General features: G+C 39.8%; 1 protein-coding gene across 2 annotated transcripts in view; it reads left to right on the forward strand.

Moving 5' to 3' along the window:
* The window catches only part of LOC133504916 (calsyntenin-2-like), a 176362-nt gene that overhangs the window by 48810 nt on the left and 105970 nt on the right, over positions 1-21582 (forward strand). For both annotated transcript variants that reach the window (XM_061827657.1, XM_061827658.1), the window contains exons 3-5: positions 7405-7600; positions 10584-10792; positions 20062-20211. In XM_061827657.1, the coding sequence (XP_061683641.1) occupies positions 7405-7600; positions 10584-10792; positions 20062-20211 (555 nt within the window). The remainder of the gene's footprint in view (positions 1-7404; positions 7601-10583; positions 10793-20061; positions 20212-21582) is intronic.

Genomic DNA, 21582 nt, shown 5'->3' on the forward strand with positions numbered 1-21582 from the left:
AATTATGTATAAGAATTTAAAATATAGAACCATATTTACATGCTACTTATTTACGATTGTGATAACAAATGTTGTGTCCTATTTGTTGTCTTCCCTGTACTGTTGTATCAGACGTAAATGACATTTTGATTTCCCTCTAGTGTAAGTGGATGTCCAACTGTGTTTCAGGAATTCCGAAGAACTATTCAATTTAATGAAAATTAATGAGACAGCACGATGTTCAAGTATTGAGAACATCTGCCCCAGAGTCAAAGTGCCTATCTGTCCATTGGTCATATGCCACACATACCCTGGAAAGTAATGTTTCTCTTAATAGTTGGACATTAGTTTTGCTGATTGGTTGGGGGACATTCTGTGGTTCTTTTACCTCTTATTGAGGCATGGAGTGTCCATTTTTAGACTCGCTTATGTTATTGTATAACACTTGATTTGCTCTCCTTTTATTATTTTGTAATGATAAGCCATTGTGAGAAAGGAACCAGATCACATCATCCACTGATATCAGTTTCCCTTTATAGATGCCTCGCTATAAATATGACATTATTATATTTGTCTTTGTGGGAAACATTTCCTAGACACAGAAATGACATTTTCTCTTTGGCTATTCGCTATCATACACATGCTTGACTTGCTGCAATCTCTGCACCTACTACACCATCTTTTTTCTTTTCCTCTTGACTTCTTCCCTGAAGATACAGTCTGCCAGCAGCAGTAGTAGAAATGTCACCTGAAGACATTGTTTTTCCACTGCCTGCGGCATCTGCTATGCACATATAGTGAGCTCATCCTTCCTTCTGGCTCACTGAGCCACCAGACGTGACAATGCCTTTGAGCCTTTCAAAAAGATCATAAATCTGGTTGTAATTTCTACAGAATAGACAACAGTAGGTAATGTTAAGGAGGTATTTAACCCCAGAAGTCCTTTCTGTAAAGTGCAAACATGCTTAGCATTTGCATTTCAGCACCAGTTGGATCATGGTGCCACACTTGGTTTAGGAATGTTCCCAGAAATATGCCTATGCAAGGGTTTCTCCCAAGATTGTAATTCATGTCCATGACAAATACCGTATTTTCCACACTATAAACTGCACTGCATTATAAGGTGTACCTTAAATGAATGGCCTATTTTAAAACTTCGTTTTTATATATGAAGCGCACTGCATTATAAGGCACATTACAAGGCATGTTATGCATCCATTAGATGGAGCTGCACTAAAGACTCAATATTGATCCACATATAGGGCAAACCGGATCATAAGGCGCACCGTCGACTTTTGAGAAAATTAAAGGCTTTTAGGTGTGCCTTATAGTGCGGAAAATAGAGTATTTTATTGTGATTCAGAATGTCAAATAATAGGCTTAATGATTCTGTGATGATTTCTTTACCTATTTTATATAAGCATTGCATTAACTACATAATCTTCTCAAAACAATACCTATTTGAAGACTTTCAATTGTCCAGAGGTGTTACTAGACTATGAGTGGAAATGGTTGTTTGCTTATATATGCCCACCTATATGTGCCCTGGGATTGGCTTCTGGGGAGAACAAGGGGTCTTGGGTTTGGGTCTCTCCCCAGATTTCTGGGTGTGTGGGTGGCCTTTGACCATGAGAAAGTGGTGTACAGTTTTCGGAGGCAATGTGGGACAGGGCTATCTTGCTGTGAGCGTCCCTTTTAAGTACATGAAAATGGTTTTGGTTATATTTCTTTCTTTGCTTGACTTACTGTTATCCATTTTGTTGTTCCTCTTGTACAATTGCTTATTCTAGGGTTTTTTTGTTGTTGTTTTTTTGGCCATAGATCTAATTAAGACCATCCAGGGTCAAAGACAGTGTTAGTGAGGTAAAAATCTGTTTCTTTGTGAAGCTTAACTGAGCAGAGAACATTTCGAGACATTAATGGGGGTCATAAACTCTGATAGGGATATTTGAAAACGTTGAATGAACTCTTGGTGGCCTTGCTCACACAAGGACACAAGCCTTCCTCTATGGTAATTTCCATTAACACAATTGAAAATTTTAACTATTCATGTTTGTCTGTGATTATTTGTGACTCATTTTGGAACGTTTCTTTCTTTTACTATTCAAACACCCCATAAACAAGTCAAGTCAAATGTATTAATATAGCCCTTAGTTGCAAAGCAGTCTCAAAGGGCTTCACAGATGCGCAGTTGACAAACATCAGCGACATCCTCGGGTCTAAAAACCCAAGTAGGCAAGAAAAAAAACAAAGGCAAAAAGCCTTTTGGGGAAAATAAGAGGAAACCTTTCCATGGCACAACAGTTGAAGGAATTCTCCTTCCTGGAAGGCCACGCTGCAATGGATGCCGAGTGGGCAACTTTATCACATACAGTGGTACAGTACAATGTTAGGCGGAAGAAGATCTGCAGAATGGCAGGAGCCCTTTTGTCGTTATGATTGTCCAATGATTCCCGTGGAAAACTCGTGTGCTGACAGAGATGATCAGAAATGCTAAGTAAAAGTATTCTAGTTCACTAAATTTGTCCGAGCATTATTTAGTATTTACAAAAACATACTGTCAATCTCTGTTCATATACTGTATGTATCCCATAAATGTAGAAACATTGATTGCTCTTTCATTTGACCTGAGTGGGCAAAATAAAAGTTATGTATCCACCCGCTGCCATTCATATAACAGGATTGGTCAAAGCTTCCTGGATTTATTAGCTTTATGTTCAAATAAACAGGCTTATATTTAACACTAAATATGCAGATTTGCAAGATAATCAAGATTGTTATATCGGGAGTTAAACTTTTGGCCCAGTTAAGGTTGGGAAACTGCATTAGACTACAAACACAAAGAATGAGAAACTGAAATTTGCTTACATTGCTTACAAACCTTCAATTTTCTTTGGTTATTGTTACTTACTTTGCATGCCTCTGAAAAAAACAGAATCTAGCTAACGTATCTTTCAAAAGATTAAAGGTGCCCCCAAAAAAATATATTCCTGTTTTTCATGTGAACGTTTTATTTAATCAAGAAGTTATGAAACTGTGAAACTAATAGTTTTAATAGTTAATTTGAGACTGAGTCCATTTTTGCTGCCTCAACCATGACTTTATTGACAAGCACAGTCCTTCCCCATAATTCATGATGCTGTATACACGCACAGGCCATTAAAGCGGTAAAGTGGTAAGATGCTCATGAAATTTGTGAGAAGAGTCTTTAATGTAATTAAGTGATGAGATGAGGAAAGGAAGGTGACAGTAGGGTCGGCAAGCATGGGTAAATTATTACACACACACATACCCACACGCATTGTAAACCTTGAAGAAAAACAGTGCATCTTTAATTAAAGATACATCTTTTAACACATTTACATGCAGGCTGTACATAAACAAACACCATGTGTGTCTTACTCAGTCAGAGCATACCAGTTTAATCAGTTATCTCCAGGACGGACTGCTACTCTGCGGTTTTCTGCTCTTTTTTTTAGCAGGCTAATTTCATGAAGAGCATAATCAAAGCATTTAGAATTTTCTCACATGCAGAGTTTACAAGGGTTGACAGTCTGTCTTTGTGCCGTAGCAGAGAGGGTTGACATCTCTGTCGAGTGATTGGATAACCGTGAATTCAGGTATGTTTGTGACTAAAATGAGACAGGAATATGGGGACTTTTGTGGATGACTAATAGCTGAGTTAATAACGGCTTGCGCTATCCAAATTAGAAAAAGTGAAGTCGTGACAACTGTGGAAGGCACTGACAGTAATGCCTCTGCAAATTGGACTGATTTGCTAAAAATGGCATTAAGATAGGGATAGTCAAGTATTGCTTGATGCATAATACATTTACTGACAGTAATCAAATTTTCTCCTCTGTCTCGCTGGTCTAACTTATTCCAGTGGTAGGAGGATGAAAGGAATAACAACCCTCATTCGGCCTGCCAAACTGGCACATTTTGAGTGTGTATCCGTGTCTCTGCTTTGGTCACTCTCCAGAATACAGAGATCAGATCTGGCTTGAGGCAGCGCCCATCTTGTACCTTCTCCCATATCCTAATTTCCTTTCCCCCACTTTCCTTTCCTCTCAATTTAAGGCCCAGTAAATAGCTGCAATTGCTGTGTAATCTATGCACTTATTTTCAAGAGTGACATTTCAGAAAAGAAAAGCATCTTATGCATGGGTGCGTATAGCGATGCTGGCAGCTCATCATTGATGGTCTGTCAGGTTTGATAATAACTTGGGGGCTCGAGGTGCAGTGGCCCCCAAGACTTTGTCACAGTCTTTACAATCCTGCAACAACCACTGCCAGTAAAGCACGGCTGCCGTCGGTGATAATGAGCTCAGTGTCCTCACAGACACTAGTGTGGACGGCTGTCAGATTCCCATGAGGTGTTGAGAACCACATGGCATCAACAGAACTTGAGCTTACTTCCTGAGCACACATTGCCAATAACTAATATCGAGGCATTTATTTCAATGTGATTAAGTGAAAATAATGATGCCTAAAGGGTAGACTTAACGTCACACAGACAGAGAATTAGCATATCAAAGAATGAAACAGATAGAGGACATTCCAACTGAAAAGTCAACTGAGTTATTAGCTAAGTTTTCATGTGCATTGGTGATAACCCAAATAACTGATTTGCTGCCAAACTACTGAATAAATAGCAGAGCACAATCCATAGCCATTAATATGCATCCATTAGTTTTGCACGGCCAGGCTTCAAAAAGACACATTTCCCCCCAAAAGTTTACTATTTTAAAGCCTCGTGTGACAGGGAGACATATGTAGATAATAGTTTCAACAAATCCATTAGCATTTGCAAGCTTTCTTTCTTTGCCAAGTGCCAACATCTGTTCTTCAGCTCAAGCTTTTTAGGCCATCACTTTAAAAAGCTCTCCATCTCTCCTGCCTCTAGCTCGGTGGCACTGCACTCATCAGGTGTGGAGTCAACTGATACGTGAGTCAGAGTAAACTAACTAGGCTTTTGCCCTTGAGATGTTTGTGTGTCCATGTACCTCATAAAGGAGGATAGTACTCTTGTTATCAGTGCAGCTCACCATGACCCCTTCTTCTCTGCGCTTCTTCTTAATTCAAATGAACTTTATATATAAAGCACTTCAAATACACTCACATCTCTCCACAGATAAGAATCATACTTGCAGAAATAGAAACAATTTTAGATAAAAAATTAAACAAAAAACCAGAAAAATAATAAAAACACAAGAACACTTGCTGATTCTGAAGCCAGGTTGAAAGCCAAAAAATAAAAATGGTTTTAAAGACATGTTTTAAAAATTGATAGTGAGGGTGCTTCTCTGATGTACAGAGGAAGGTCATTCCATAACATGGGCACAGTGACAGAAAAGGGACTATCCCCTCGGAGCTTCAACATCTAGATACCCCAAGAAGCAGCTGATCATCTGAGCTGGGGCACCAGGCAGGGACGTCGAGATGGAGTAGCTCAGTGACCTAAGGTGGGACAAGATCATTTCAAGCATAAAAGAATGTTAAAATGTATTCTAAACTGCACAAACAGATAGTGGAAGGGAACCAGGACCAGAGTTACATATTTCCTCTTGCTTACTTTAATTAGGAGATGAGCAGCAGCATTTCAAGCCAACTAGAGAAATTTAAGGGAGGACTGGCTAACTCAGAAATAAAGTATATTACAGTAATCCATCTGCCATGTAATAAAGGCATGGATTACTCTTTCAAAGTGCTCTTATACAAGAAAAGGTTTTAGCTTTGTCAGGTAGCTAATGTAAAAGAAGGCCCACGTTAACAAGTAAGGACTTTTACATGTCACTTGGACCAAACACTTTCACTTCAGTTTTCTTTTCATTAAAATTTGAAAAATTCCTTAGAGATATAGTATTAGTAGTTTTACTGAAAAAGCACCTTTCTTTTTCAGAGGGATATAAATATGGCTGTCATCAACATACTGTAAGAGTGAAAGGGAAACCCATGTTTTCTCAGGCAACAACCTAAAGTCAGAAAATGTAAAGATTATTGGCCCCAAAATTTAGCCCCGTGTCGGGCAGTTAAACAGAACGGGACTCGGAATTGCCGAGGCTCAGGGGCATATTTCTGTTTGTCAGATTGGAAATAAACCACTCCAGTGCACTACCGCTAATGGCCTCTGAGTACTGTAACCAGGTCACAAGGATACTATGATCCACTGTATCAGATGCTGCAGTTGGGTCCAGCAGGACAAGATAGATGGATAGTCCGTAGAGTTGTTTCTCATTTACATGTTTTAGCAATGCTGACTCTGTACTATCCAGCGAGGTCCTCGAGGACATCATGTTCATTCACTGATTTTACACAATATTTTCCAAGGTTTTATAAATAAAAGGAGGTTTGGAGATACAGCTATAATTTGCTAGCATATTGTAATCAAGGCCAGGTTCCTTAAGCAGTGGCTGCACAACGGCATGTTTCAAACTTGGCAGGACTACACCAGAGGACAGATTGCCTTTTATATTAGCCAACCCCGCCGGCACCTCCACACTTTAAAAAAGTGAGGAGGGACACAAAGACACAACCTGATATCTTAATCTGATTAACCACATCTAAAAACATCAAAGAAATTGGTTCAAATTAACTAAAAACAGATGAACATGGAACAGGGTCAGAGGCATTGGTGAAAATCATAGTAGTGGAAGCAGTAGCAACTTTATCAATAAAGCAATGTAGGAAACTATTGTAAATTTCAGTGAATGGCTCTGTACAAGCAGGCTGAGAGGGATTAAGGAGAAAGTCAATTGCTTTAAACATCAAACGTGGGTTGTGGTGATTTCACTGGATAGTGTTCAACAAACTTTCTCTTTACCTACATTACAGTGTTTAGACAGCATTGTCAGCATTTCTTTTTTTAGATTTTGTAGGAACTTGTCTTTCTTCCTCCTGTGTTCTTCAATGACAATCACATCACCCACTGTCTCAGTAGTGGGTGGACTAAATATTGGACCATGTTGGGGCTCACAGAAAAAGATTATCCTATTTAAAAAAAAAAAAAAAAAAAACTTCAAATGATCATCACTGCTGATATACAAGCAGTTCAGAGGTTTCCATTAGATATTTCGCATTAGCAATTCTATGCTAACCCAATATAAAAGTAGAGTGCTGACCCCTGATGTAGCTAAACTCTTACAAACTCTTATAATAATAATAAACAATAATATATATATATATATATATATATATATATATATATATATATATATATATATACTGAAAGCTGCATTTCTGTGTGTTATTCCATCTTTTGGGACACAGTGGAGCATCTGGTTAGAGCATCTGCTTCACAGTTCTAAGGACCTGGGTTCAAATACCTGACACCCCCCATTATATTACAATACATTATTCAAACATGAAAACATAATTTTCACAGTATTTTGCACCTGACAGTAATTTACTATTTCTTGTCTCTAGGGGAGATCTGTGCATTCAACATCCATGGGTTGGAGGCTCCTTTCGAGGCAGTAGTACTGAACGGTACATCTGGGGAGGGCCAACTGAGGGCTCGTGATCTGGTGGACTGCGAACTGCAGAAGGAATATACATTTATCATTCAGGCTCATGACTGCGGTTCAGGCCCAAGGGGCACAGCGGGAAAAAAGTCCCACAAGTGAGTAAAATCGTATTGGGTTATAATATGAAGTACAGTATTTATCTAGTACAAGACATCCAAAATGTTTTCTGTATTCTATTTTCCATGAGTTTTTAGACCACCACACAGTTATAGAGTTATAATAACAAAGTCAAAAATAAATATTGAAGCGATACTGTACCTCTCTCACTATATATTTTGATTAAGTTGAATTTATGTTTCTCTCGGTAACTAATTTAGGCAGTGAGTTCAGATGCTGCTCAGTGAAGATGTGAATGTGAGTGTTATTTGGCCATGTGAATAAATGGCAACAAGCCCACGATGTCATGACCCAGCGACGCGGGGGCGGACCCGAATGCAGGAGTTCCAGGCAACGCCATGATATCCAAAGTGGCTTTATTCCAGAAACAGCTCAAAACCAGGTGTAGCAGTTTGACAAGGCTGAGGCACAAAAACGCTAGACTAAAAGCAGGATCCAAAAACATGAAACGAAGTCCGATGACTATAGAACAAACTAAGAACTTGGCAAGACGTGGATAAACAAAAGAGCACAGAGTCGCTGTGACAAGGATAGCTCTACACGAGACTTACTCTCAATAGTAGAGAATCCAACTTGCAGGAAATGCAATACAACGAACTGGCAAATACCAGTGACAAAACTCCATCTTAAATGCCTAGTCAATTAGGGTGCCAAATGCGAAACAGCTGTGACAAGTGTCAGTAGTGGCACTGTCCAGAGCAGTGGCCTGGGCATGCCCCCCATGGCAGTGGCCAGGCCTTGCTCATGACACACGGCACAGAGATAACTGTGATAGGCTCAAGGTACACTAAACAGGGTACCCTGGTAAATGTTGGTCTTGACAAGATGGAATGATAATGATAAATGTATTTCTATTTATTTTTATATTTTCAATAGGATGGAAGGATGGAATGGCTGGTTACAGCGTTAGCCTCACAGTTCTGAGGACCGGGGTTCAAAACCCGGCCCCATCTGTGTGGAGTTTGCATGTTCTCTTTGTGCCTGCGTGGGTTTTCTCTGGGGACTCCCACATCCCAAAGACATGCATGAATTAGAGACTGTAAATTGCCCTTAGGTGTGATTGTGTGTGTGAATGCTTGTTTGTCCCTTTGAGCTGGAAACCAGTCCAGGTTAGAGCCCACCTCCTGTGGGAAGATAGATGGGATAGGCTCCACCACTGTAGCGATCCTTGTGGGGATTGGTGGTTCAGATAATGGACGGATTATTTTACAATATTATTGTAGGTCTGATATTGAAACAAAGGACAGGTTGTGTGAAAATATTTATATTGTATATAGGCCTACGTCAAATGCCAAAAGTTCATTAACATGAGAGAGGTGTGACGAAACCATATTGACATAAGGCATTGACAAAATACACTCTGAAACTTTACTTTCATAACTAAGAATCATGGAGGAAGACGAATGATGAGTTCCATCCCAAGAACACCATCCCGACTGTAAAGCCCAGGCGTGGTAGCTTCATGCTTTGGGGGTCTTTTTCTGCACATGGGACAACACGACTGCACTGTATTTAGGAGAGGATGACTGGGGCCATGTATTTTGAGATTTTGGGAACAGCCTCTTTCCCTCAGTCAGAGCATTGAAGATGGGTCGTGGCTGGGTCTTTCAACATGACAATGACCCGAAGCACACAGCCAGGAAAAACAAGGAGTGGCTCTGTAAGAAGCGTATCAAGTTTCTGGCATGACCTAGAAAATCTTTGGAGGGAGCTGAAACTCCTTGTTTCTCAGCGACAGCCCAGAAACCTGTTTGATCTAGAGAAGATCTGTGTGGAGGAGTGGGCATAAATCCCTCCTGCAGTGTGTGCAAACCTGGTGAACAACTACAGGAAACGTTTGACCTCTGTAATTGAAAACAAAGGCTACTGTACCAAATATTAACATTGGTTTTCTTAAGTGTTCAAATACTTTTTTGCAGCTGTATCAGACAAATAAATCGTTAAAAAGTCATACATTGTGATTTCTGGGTTTTTCTTTTTAGATTATCTGTCTCAAAAGTGGACATGCACCTTCGATGAAAGTTTCTGACCCCACCATGAATTCTAATCGGGGGAATTTGGAATATAGTAGGGTGTTCAAATACTTATTTTCTTCACTGTATACAGTTTATTATCCATCTCATATATTTCCTCATCCATTCAAGTTATGCACTTCCATTGTTGATGATCTATTTCAATTATTTTGGTATTTCCCTTGGGCAATAATACGATAATAATAAACAGCAGATGTGATTCATAAAGTGTTTAATAGGGACATCAAAAAGTGATTCATTGTAGTTTTGTTGCCCAGTGGAGTGACATTGCTACCCTCTTTTATAATCTCAATTATTATTCATTGGTATCTATACACTAAAACAGAATGGAAATGGCACTCAGCCATTCCAGTCACTGTAAATTTCTGAGTTGACCTGCATTATTGTCCCACATATTTTGTCGCTAGACTGTATTTAGGACTTGTTATAAGAGTTAATTTACTTTCATTGCTTCCATGATAATCCCACAAGGCACATAGTCAATGGATCTTTGTGTTACGTGAATCATCTTTCTTAAACTCCAAAGTAGATTATTCTTGGCTTCCACGCATCTGTTGCTCTTTTAAGAAGTTCAACAATGGATTTTCTAATTTGCTATTTTCTGCTGGCTCTGACTCCAAAAGGAAATGTTCTATTGAAGGATCTCTCTTGTTATTGGTTTTATTGTCATACTGTTATACATTGTAACCATGAAAGTAGCCATCAGAGCCCAACGCTTCCATTATTTGGCACAATTTTTTAGCACAATGCTAAAGTAAGGCCAAATACTACTTTGCACCACCAAAGATGAGACATTACAAAACCACCCGCCTTTTTGGCATGTGGTATTTTGCACAAAGGAAAACATACCGTATTGTATTTCTAAGGAGACAACTCATCTATGTACTGTATATGAGTCATTTCCATTTTCTACACCTGTTATGTGCAGGGCAGTGGTCCATATTCAAGTCAACGACGTTAATGAGTTTGCTCCAGTGTTCCGGGAGCCCAAGTACCAAGCTGCAGTGACAGAGGGCAAGATTTATGATAGCATCCTTCAAGTGGAAGCCACTGATCAGGACTGCTCACCTCAATACAGCCAGATCTGTAACTACCAGATCATCACAACTAACACCCCCTTTGCAATAGACCGCAATGGTAAGTAGTTGACAGAAATCTTTTGTTTTATTACATTGATATTCATTCGATGATGACAGAATGCATCTTATGTGTGTAAGACAATATTTTACAAGCACCTGACAATTGGAACTTCCCAATAGAGGGGAAATGCATGCTCCACCATAACATACAAACAATAGTTTTTTTTGACACCTCTGAAGGAACCTTCAGAAAGCAAGCGTCATAAGTGCTTGTTCAGACGAGTAACTTACTGTAACTACATTTTTAAGAGTTAGATGCCCCATAAATACTGTTCTCAATGAAACTGCAAAATATAAAGTACACACACACACACACACACACACACACACACACACACACACACACACACACACACACATATATATATATATATATACATACGTACGAGAGAGACCTGAGAACTCATACTCTACAAACAAACAAATCTAACACTAATTTATACATATTATTTATAATATATATATATATATATATATATATAATATATCATACTTATAATATGATAATATAATACTTCATATTCTAAAAATAGGACAGTGAACCAGGTAACCCAGAAGGACCACATAATCTCATAAGGGCAATTTATTGAACGGCCAATAAATCCTCATACAATCCTGTAGTTCATACCGTTAAAAAGAAAGCTTGGTGTATTTTATGAGGGCTTTCTATTTTCCAGTGGAATGGAGAAGAAACATTACAGTGCATCTCTGAGATGATTTATGAAATATGTGGTGAATTGCTAAACAGTAAGCACAACCTATTCTTTGAATGTATCATCCTTATTGTAGTATTTTTTTATTTGTTGATTATTTGTTGCATACTACTACTATGTGTTGCTATCTTGTGGTGTGTGATGGTGAAAATAAAATGCCCGAATGTTTGATTCAGGGGCCAAACTGAGCTTTTAGTGATGCTCTCCATTTCAAGAGGTCTTGCTCAGCCACTGACTGCTGAGGATAGACTCTAAGAGCTCTTGAACTCAAAAGCTTGAGAGAAAAAAAAGGGGAAAAAGGGTGGAGGCAGGGTGATAGCAGTAAGTGCCAAAGAAATCAGGACTGACCTTTAGTAGAGGATGAATATGAATAGGTCTGAAAAATGTCATGTGGTTCTTTTCTTTCTGTGTGTAGGTTCCAAAACAAAGCAAAGAATTGATTATTATGGTGCGTGGCGAAACATGGCTGATCCTTTGTTGGTCAATTCCTTATGGAAAAGAGCGGATAGGAACACAAAAGGCCAGAAGTTTAAAATGTCGAAAGGTGATTGGACAGATGTTCTCTGTCCCATCCCTTTGTGGCTTATCAGATCAATGAATGAATGTCAGATTTCACTGTGTGAATACTGCAATCAGCTCTGTAACTTGTCTTCTGGCTCTTAATCGCGTTCTCTTCCTTTCGGCTTGTCCCGTTAGGGGTCCCCACAGTGTGTCTTTTTCCATCTAAGCCTATTTCGTGTATCTTCCTCTTTAACACCCCCTGTCTTCATGTCCTCCCTCACAACATCCATCAACCCTTTCTTTGGTCCTCCTCTCGCTCCTTTGCCTGGCAGATCCATCCTCAGCACCCTTCTACCAATATACTCATTCTCTAGCTTCTGAACATGTCCAAACCATCTAAATCAGCTCTCTCTCACCTTGTCTCCAAAACATCCAACTTTGGCTGTCCCTCTAATGAGCTCATTTCTAATCCTACCCAACCTGTTCACTCCAAGCAAGAACCTCCGCATCTTCATTTCTGGATCCTCCAGTTCTGCTTCCTGTTGTTTCTTCAGTGCTCTAATCTGTACATTATGGGCAGCCTCACCATTCTTTTATAAATGTTTCCCTTCATCGTAGCGGAAACTCTTTTGTCACATAGGACACCAGACACCTTCTGTTCCACCCCGCTTGGACCGCCATACGCCTCTTGTTTAGCCTCCACCCCCTCTGCCTTTGCCCTACATTGCCTCTCCTTAGTCCTCTCCATGTCCCACTTCTTCTTCGCTAATCTCTTTCCTCGGGTGATTTCCTGTATTTTGGGGTTCCACCACCAAGTCTCCTTCTCCCCTTTCCTACCAGAAGGCACCCCAAGTACTCTCCTGCCTGCCTCTCTGAGTACCTTGGCAGTAGTATTCCTGTTTTCCGGGTGCTCTTCCTGTCTCCCTTCCATCTAGAGCCTGTATCACCTTTTTCCGAAAGACCACACAAGATTCTGCCTTTCTCAACTTTCACCACCTGATTCTCTGCTCTACATTTGTCTTCTTAATCTTCCTACCCACTACCAGAGTCATCCTACACACCACCATCCTATGCTGTTGAGCTAAACTCTCCCCCACCACTACCTTATCAGTAACCTTCAGATTACATCATCTGCACAAAATATAATCCACCTGGGTGCTTCTACCTCTGCTCTTGTAGGTCACTCTATGTTCCTGCCTCTTCTGGAAATAAGTGTTCACCTCTGCCAATTCCATCCTTTTTGCGAAGTCCACCACCATCTGACCCTCAAAGTTCCTTACCCATCACTTCTTCATCACCCCTGTTTCCTTCACCAGCATGTCCATTGAAATCTGCACCAATCATAACTCTCTCTCTTCGGGATGCTCAGGACTACTTCATCTAGTTCCTTCTAGAAGTCACATACTACCTGTAGGGCATAGCCACTAATCACATTATACACTATACACTCAATTTCAAATTTCAGCCTCATCACTTGAGCTGACACTCTTCACCTCTAAGACATTCTTAGCCAGGCTTCTGGCTCTCAATCCTCAAACACTAATTGATCCGTAACGTGAAGGCTCACACTATCCTCTTTCTGACATAATAATGTTGCCACTGCTTTCTTAGCACCCCTGAATGTTTTCGGTTTTAATCCCTGCCTGGTAGTACATCATATGGATGGATCTCCATTGGATGGGTTCTTGGATTTTACCATTATATTTGCATCTTTTTCTGTTCGAAGTTAAAAAAAAATTGAAAATGAGAGGTTGAAAACCTTCTTTGCTTATCCATGTAGATGATTAAAAAAGTGTGGCCTTGCCACAAAGGCATTTGCACCAAATAGAAGATAACTACTTGTATGACATGGATTATAATCTCTGTCAATAAAAAATCAGAATTGGTGCAAATTCATGTTAAGCAATGCCAAAGATGTTTGACGCAAGTCAGGTGATCAAGCATAATTGTGCTTTTTCGGCAATGCATTTGATTTTGAAAATTTTCAATTTAAGCCACAAATTCATATGCCACTGCATGATAATTGTTGACCTGAACAACGGAGAATGAAATTATCAGGGCTGTTTGTAGGCACCCAGAACGTTTTGACAACAACACCCCAATGCCAGACAATTAAAAAAAAAATACAATGCGGTTACCTGGAGAATGGTGAGTGACAAAGTTGGCATATCTGGTTATTGTATACAGCTGTCAGTTGTTTTACTATGAAGCAGTTGCCAAAATTTTAGCACAACCACCTCCCACCGGTGATACCAACACACAGCCTGTCTGACTTGATTCTGATTGACTCGTGATGTTCATCTATCAGGGAGGGCCATAGTTTTCTCCAGTTCCGTGTGGTACAAATGAAGTGAATTCATGCTCTGGGTGTACACAACTCCTATGATCAATCTCATGCTAGTAATCCAAGAGGAAAATTCACTTTGCGTGTTGTGTGAAAGGGGTCTGTCCAGGATGTGAAAGCACAAGCGGGGTGACACAAATGCAGGGAATATGGCAAGGAATGCGGGAATTCAATGGATTTTCAAAAAGGAAAACAAAATGTAGAGATGTAGGAACAAAAGTATATAATAACAAAGTCTGATAAACCAAATGTTACACAGACGAAGTGGCACGCAACCGAGGAGACAAGACATACTGTATGATAATGGTCAGAGACTGAAAGAAAGAAGAAAAAGTGAACTAAATACTAATGCACTGGCAAGACAATGAGTAACCCTTGGATTAAACACAAGCAGATGGAGAGAACAGATTGGTTGATACAAGAGGAGAAGGCATGACAAGAGCAGGTGGAGACAAACATAATGGACACACTGGAACACAAAACTGCAGATAATTCTAAAGACAAAAAGGAAAAGAAAAAAGACACAAACCAAACCAGAGTAAATCCAGAAGAATGAATAAAACAGATCATGACTCAAATACTGTATTACTGCTTTTTGCAATAGGCAATCAGTTTACAGTTACAGTTTTCTAAATTATCACGTGTTACCACATTGAATATAAAGCGCACTTCGGTTTACTTAAGTGAAATTTTACTTTTATTCCCAAATATAAGGAACATAATAAATTACATTAGAGATTAGTAAAGAAAGGCATAAAAAAAACTACAACACTTCTCGTTGCCTCATTGTACACTGTACTGTTGACAAAAGCTTCAAATACGCTTTGGAAATTTTGAAGAAACATTTTAAAATGCATTCAAGTTTACAAAGTAACTCCCACTCTTTAATATGAATAGGTAGATATGACATGTCCCTTTGTAACGTGTGCTTATGACAACGCAAAGCTAGCGGGGATAGAAAGTGTTTTTGGTAAACAAAAAACAAAATAAAAAGGACTCCTGCACATGGCATATTTCACACTTATCACAACGAGAAACTAGGAGCAACCTTCAACATTCAGACAATTGCTTTGTCTCATTTTTCAAATGTTCTGAATTGATAGCACATACTGGTGTTGACCCCCCCAAAAAAGCTGGTTCATTTATATGATACTTGTAATTTGTGTTACTTTTAGTGAAGTTACATCAGGGTTCATGGTAACTGCAGCAACACCCTTTATGATAACCCGTTTGATGCAAATGATTTTTTTTAGGTAGAGAGCAAATACACATTGAGAGAAGATGCTTTGTGTCACGATGAGATTGTGTCCCAAGACTTGCAGAAAAACTGACATCACAAAAATACCTCCTAAATATCACGATGAGGAGGAGTCCAAAAGGAGAGTATGATGTTTACCAAGTGTCAAGCTTGATGTACTTGCAGCCTGTTAGATATGATCTGTAGGAGTACACTAACTCTGTTAGGCTGACATAACCCAAAGGACAGAGATAACGTGGCAAGAATGTTAAAGTGACAAAACTATCTTTTGGACAATACCTGCATGACTCACGACACAAGCCTGTGCAATATCACACCGTGCCTTCGCATGTCTGTGCCTTGTACTAGAAATTACATCTACAGCAGGAGAATAAGAACATTTAATTTTTCATTACTGTTATCGCTGGCAATCTCAATACAATTTATCACCCCAGACGAGACTGGTACATTTGAAGAGCTAACACGCTACTAGTATAAATGATAGACAGAAATAAACATCTCTAAGTTTGTGTTGCCGTCTTTTAGCACAGAAGCCAAAATAATAATCATCAAATGTAATACTACAATATACAGTGTTTTAATGGTTGGATTTTGCTGGGTATAGAAAATAAAGTCATAGAATTGTACAGTAATAACTGTTGTAATTTATTTACAAATTACAGTTGAATCATTGATTTTTAATGTACATGGTTAAAATCATTTAGCCATGCGGTATTGACAGTATGGGCCTATCTCCAGTGAGCTAATAAAGTAGACTTGGGTGTGTGTGTGTTTGGTTTTGGTCATTGTAGCAGTGTTCTACAAGTGTTTAGCATGTGAACTTAGAAGAAGACTCTCCCCAAATTTCATATGTACAATAAAACCTCCAATGTGAAGTAGTATTATTATTACATATATTTTGGACATTAACTGAACATAGTATATTTTAAATCCAAGCAAAATCTGGATGTGTGCCAGCTTTCACAGCCAAACGCAGAAGAAACATCCTTGACTCAGCCCCTGACATCGCCGGTGCTTAGCATTACAGACCATCCGTTCTATCTTAGCCAAGATGCTGACGTGTTGTGGAACAAAACTTAGAAAACGCACCCAAATTTCTTCTTCTTTAACCTCCCATGGAGTGAACCTGACAGGATAAAGCTGTAGCTGTCACAGTTGAGGCTCGTTCACCAGCAGGGGAAATTTGCACACATCTAATCATTGCTGGTTATTAGGTGCTTAGTTATAGCCTCTCGTGCTGGTACTCTATAAGCAACAACTTATGAGGGTGCCCAGTGGCACAGCTGTTAAATCCCGGACTTCTGTGTGTGGAATTTGCATGTTCTCGCCATGTCTGCGTGTGTGTAAATTTGCCTCCTGCCCGTTGACAGATGGGATAGGCTCCAGCATTCCTGTGACTATCGTGCAGCTAAGAAAATGGATGGATGCATATATATGTGTAAATACACAACACTTCCCGGTTATTATTTACGGTGATGTGTGCATGCAAACCCACTCTGCCACTCCCTCACTAACCTGCTGTATATTCTCTACATCGAAACCAACTTTTCAGAAAAGCATCAAATTTCCGCATTCCATGTAATGGGACTGGTATTGTTCGTCGTCAACACCACGGTTCTCCCAACACGTCGACTTCCGCCTGTGAGCATTCTGGGTCAAACACTTGAACATTATACACTGTTAATTTTGTTTTGCTTGCTCAATGGCGGGAGTAGTATTAGTACGGAGCATCGACTCGCTGTTATACTCGCTTTGTTGGCTCTGAGCACACAACACTTCCTGGTTACTATTTACGGCGATCTGCACGTGCAAACCTGCCACCGGTCGTTCGCGAGACGCTGACTGCTTGAAAAGTACAATTTGGGGGGAAAAAAACTCTGGCCAATAATCTCTACACCAAAACCAACTCCTCAGTAATGCATCAAATCTCCGCGGTCCATATAATGGGACTGTTATTGTTCCTCATTAGTGCCATGCCCCCTCTATAACACTCAAGTGCTGGATGTGTGTATTCTGGCTCAAGCGCGCAGGCTTGGACATTGTACATCATGCTATTTTTGTTTTGTTTGTTTGTAATTATTTTTCACAAAAATCGGCCACAAAATGCCAGATAGTGGATGTTCTCTGTTCGGTGAAACAAATCCACAAGCAATGGGGTCAGAACAGGAAGCACTGCAGGCGTGGCAAACGCTGATTGGCTGTCAGTTTTCCAGCCGGTGTCATTGGAATGTCTGAACGAGAGAAGAATTTCAATAATACCTTTTCAATTTAGAGATGTTTTTTGGTGAAATCTCTGGATAACTCTGGCATTAAAACAAACACTGAACCCTCATCTATTAACTTTTAATGTGTGCTCCCATTCCCATTAGTTTGGACAATATCTTCCTTTAAGGGCTATTAAAAAAGGGAAGAGCAGGAAACAAACAGATGGATATGACCCTTGTTTAAAAGACAAACAGTTGGAATCATACCTTTTTGGGGGGGCATATTTCTGCTGTTTATGGATCCCTGCTGTATATTTTGCCACACATTGTAAGTATTGTTATATATTATTTTTTAAATGTTCACCCTGGTGGCACAGTGGACCAACTGGTTGGAGGAACTGGTTCGAGCATTGGCCTGACAGTTCTGAGGACCAGGGTTAAAATCCAGGCCCTGCCTGTATGGAGTTTGCATATTCTCCCTGTGCGTGTGGGTTTTCTCCGCCCATCCCGATTTTTTTCCACATCCCAAAAAGATTACATTGATTGCCCATAGGTGTAAATGTGGAATGGAACTGTTGTCTGTCTCCATGTGCCCTGGGATTGGTTGGCAACCAGTTCAGGGTGTACCCTGCCTCGTGTCCATTGACAGCTGGAATAGGCTCCAGCACTCCCGTGACCACTGCGAGGATAAGCAGTTCAGAAAATGGATGGATGGATGGAAACCCTAACAGTTTGTAATAAATAAATAAATAAATAGAATAATAAATTAATAAATAAATTAATGTTCCCTTTATTTTCTTTCTTCACAACTGTATAGGAATTTGACTAACCGGTCATTATTGTCGAAAACAAAAACATTCATACAGAAGACTGTTCCCTGGATGGTTTCGAAATTTAAATCTTATTTAATTTAAATAAGCACTGTCATCATTTCACTGTGCAAGAATTATGATACAGTCAATGTAGACACATTAGAACTGCAACATTAATACAGATCCTGGTCCTAAAACAATGTGGGAGTACTTTAGTCTAAACAGCCCAATATACTGATGGGGAACCAGGGTCGATGTGGGAGACGACAAGAATTGTTTTTACAATGTATCCAAACAAGCCAATTATTTTAAGACAAATAACTACACATAGGCGGCATAGTGGATCAGCTGGTAAAGCACAGTTCACAGTTCTGAGGTCAAGGGTTCAGTCCCCGACTCAGCTGGAAAGCGTTGGCCTCACAGTTCTGAGGGTTCAACCCCAGGCCTCCCTGTGTGGAGTCTCCATGTTCTCCCCGTGCCTGCGTGGGTTTTCTCCGGGCACTCCGGTTTCCTCCCATATCCCAAAAACATGCAACATTAATTGGACACTCAAAATTTCCCCTAGGTGTGATTGTGAGTGCAGATGTTTGTCCCAATGTGCCCTGCAATTGGCTGGCCACCAGTTCAAGGTGTACCCCGCCTCCTGCCCGTTGACAGCTGGGATAGACTCAGCACTCCCCGCGAGCCTTGTGAGGATAAGCGGCTAAGAAAATGGATTGATGGATGGATTGATAACTACTCGTTGTTGCTATGAATTATGATAAAAATTAGACTCCACAAAAAACTGATTTCCTCAATTAATAAATAGACAAATCATTACTTTCTTCTTAATTATTGCTGAGCTACCAAACCACCTTTAGCATCAGTGCTAAAAACTTTTTGTAGGGTAGACAGCTCAGTTGTATATAAGATTTAGATCATTTGCAAATTCTATTCGTATTGGAAAAATATGTAAATGAATCATTTTTTATCACTGTTTGCGTGTTTCCTCCTGACAATAAACTACTCTGGGGTGAGAAAACAAAAGCCATTGCCTAAATAGATTTATTCACACGTGCAGTGGACTTAAAATGTATTTTTAATTGACAAGTAATTATTTAGCTTAATACGTTCCAACATTTCAGCTACAATGGGTTTTGGGATTGCGGAAAAGTAACCATGCCCTTACCACCCCATTTTTGTTTTTACCTCAAAAGCTATGCACAACAAGCGTCTTCCATCTGGAAAATATCCTGTATGTCTGTCTCGCCCACCATTCACGTCTATTTCCAAAAGAGATCATGTTTGCTTTCCTCTTCACTTTGACATATTGTATGCCCTCATTCAAATGCTGTTTAAATATAGCACTGTGAATTCTAAATCAAATGTAGCCTGGAAATCTCTAGACTACCATGGTGTATTTCTTAATTAATTTGCCCAACCTTCTTGTGTCCAGGTAACATCCGAAATACAGAGAAACTGAGCTATGACCAAGAGCACCAGTATGAGATCCAGGTGACGGCCTGGGACTGCGGCCAGAAGAGAGCCTTGCACAGCATTCCTGTCCGAATTGACGTCAAGCCTGTCTGTAAACCCGGTTGGCAAGGTAAGCTGTTTTTACCGCTCGTTTGCATGTTTGTATACAATAAGCGTGGGCGTTTGTGCGTTCAGAATTGCAGATGTCTTTGTTTGTTTGACTGCAAGAGTGCTTTGCGTGGAAGAGGTTGTTTGTCTGTTTTCGAAGTATGGGAAGAAGGGTGGCACAAAAAGTAAGAGCTGCTTTGTGCAGTTTCTATCCTTTCAGAAACACAGATGTGATTATTTACATTATTGTGTGTGTCTGCATTGAGCTTGGTGAAGTAATCTTGGTTCATTTTTCTCAGCTTCTAATCCCTTTGCTGTCTTCTAACATCCTATTTTTCCCTGCCAGCCCCACAGAGCTTTTCTCTATATTTCTCTGCCTTCTTCCCTAAAGAATCGTCCTGTCAGGTTTCTCTTCTGTGATCAACAGCACTTTAGAAAGAGCAGCCTGGCACAGTCAAGATGGCGCTCAGCACATGACAAAGCTGTCATGACAGCTCCAACAAGAGTAATGAAAGGTGTCTGTTTTGAGTGCCACATCACTAAAAAGTACACAAAATAAGTGGAGGGGCAATGGAACAGAAGACTGTGCAATTGCAGCCATGTGCAATCTGTGTTCCTGTATCACTGAGTGACGGATGTCTTTGATTTCTTGGTGTTGAGGCATTTATGGTCGCACTGGATCTGATGTTTACCAGTGGAAAATGAGAGCCCTGGTACACACCAAGTGGCTCTGTAATTCACTTCTACAATCTGTCTTATCCAAACAAGTGGCAGCACATGATTTGACATCTGGAGTGATTCAACAAAACGATCAAGGGCTTCAAACGTGATAAAGATTCATTCATTTTGCATTTAAAAAAAATCTAGGAACATCTTTCTGGCACATTGTGACTCCTAATTATGTTAACACAAGTGAATTTCGCTTTGCATGAAAAGGAGCACAAGTCTATGCTGTTATTCCCATCCCCCCCCCCAAAAAAAAAAAAATCAGTTCACAGAATCAAATATTGATTTGCAACAAGAAGGAAATAATGAAGAAAATTGTAAAAGTCTCAGCGGCAACATCAAATTGGTCCATATTACAGTGAGAAGATTGGGCACTATGCTTTGATGAATGTATACACATTACAAAGACAAAAACAACTTGAAACAAATTTGGATCACAATATATACACAGCAAACATTTATTTGCCACAAACCTTCTCAATTCACATGTGAATGTGAGGGGCTCAATGTCAACACAAAATGTAATGTCTTCAAAAATGGATGCTAAAAAAACATAGCAGGGTGTCACATTCATAATGACCTCTCGGTGCTGTCAATATCTTTACTGGTACTTTTTTTTCCATTTTGGGATTTTCACATTCATGCAAACATAGATACAGTTTCTCTT

The sequence above is a fragment of the Syngnathoides biaculeatus genome, chromosome 8 (genome assembly GCF_019802595.1).
Source record: "Syngnathoides biaculeatus isolate LvHL_M chromosome 8, ASM1980259v1, whole genome shotgun sequence".
NCBI lineage: Eukaryota > Metazoa > Chordata > Actinopteri > Syngnathiformes > Syngnathidae > Syngnathoides > Syngnathoides biaculeatus.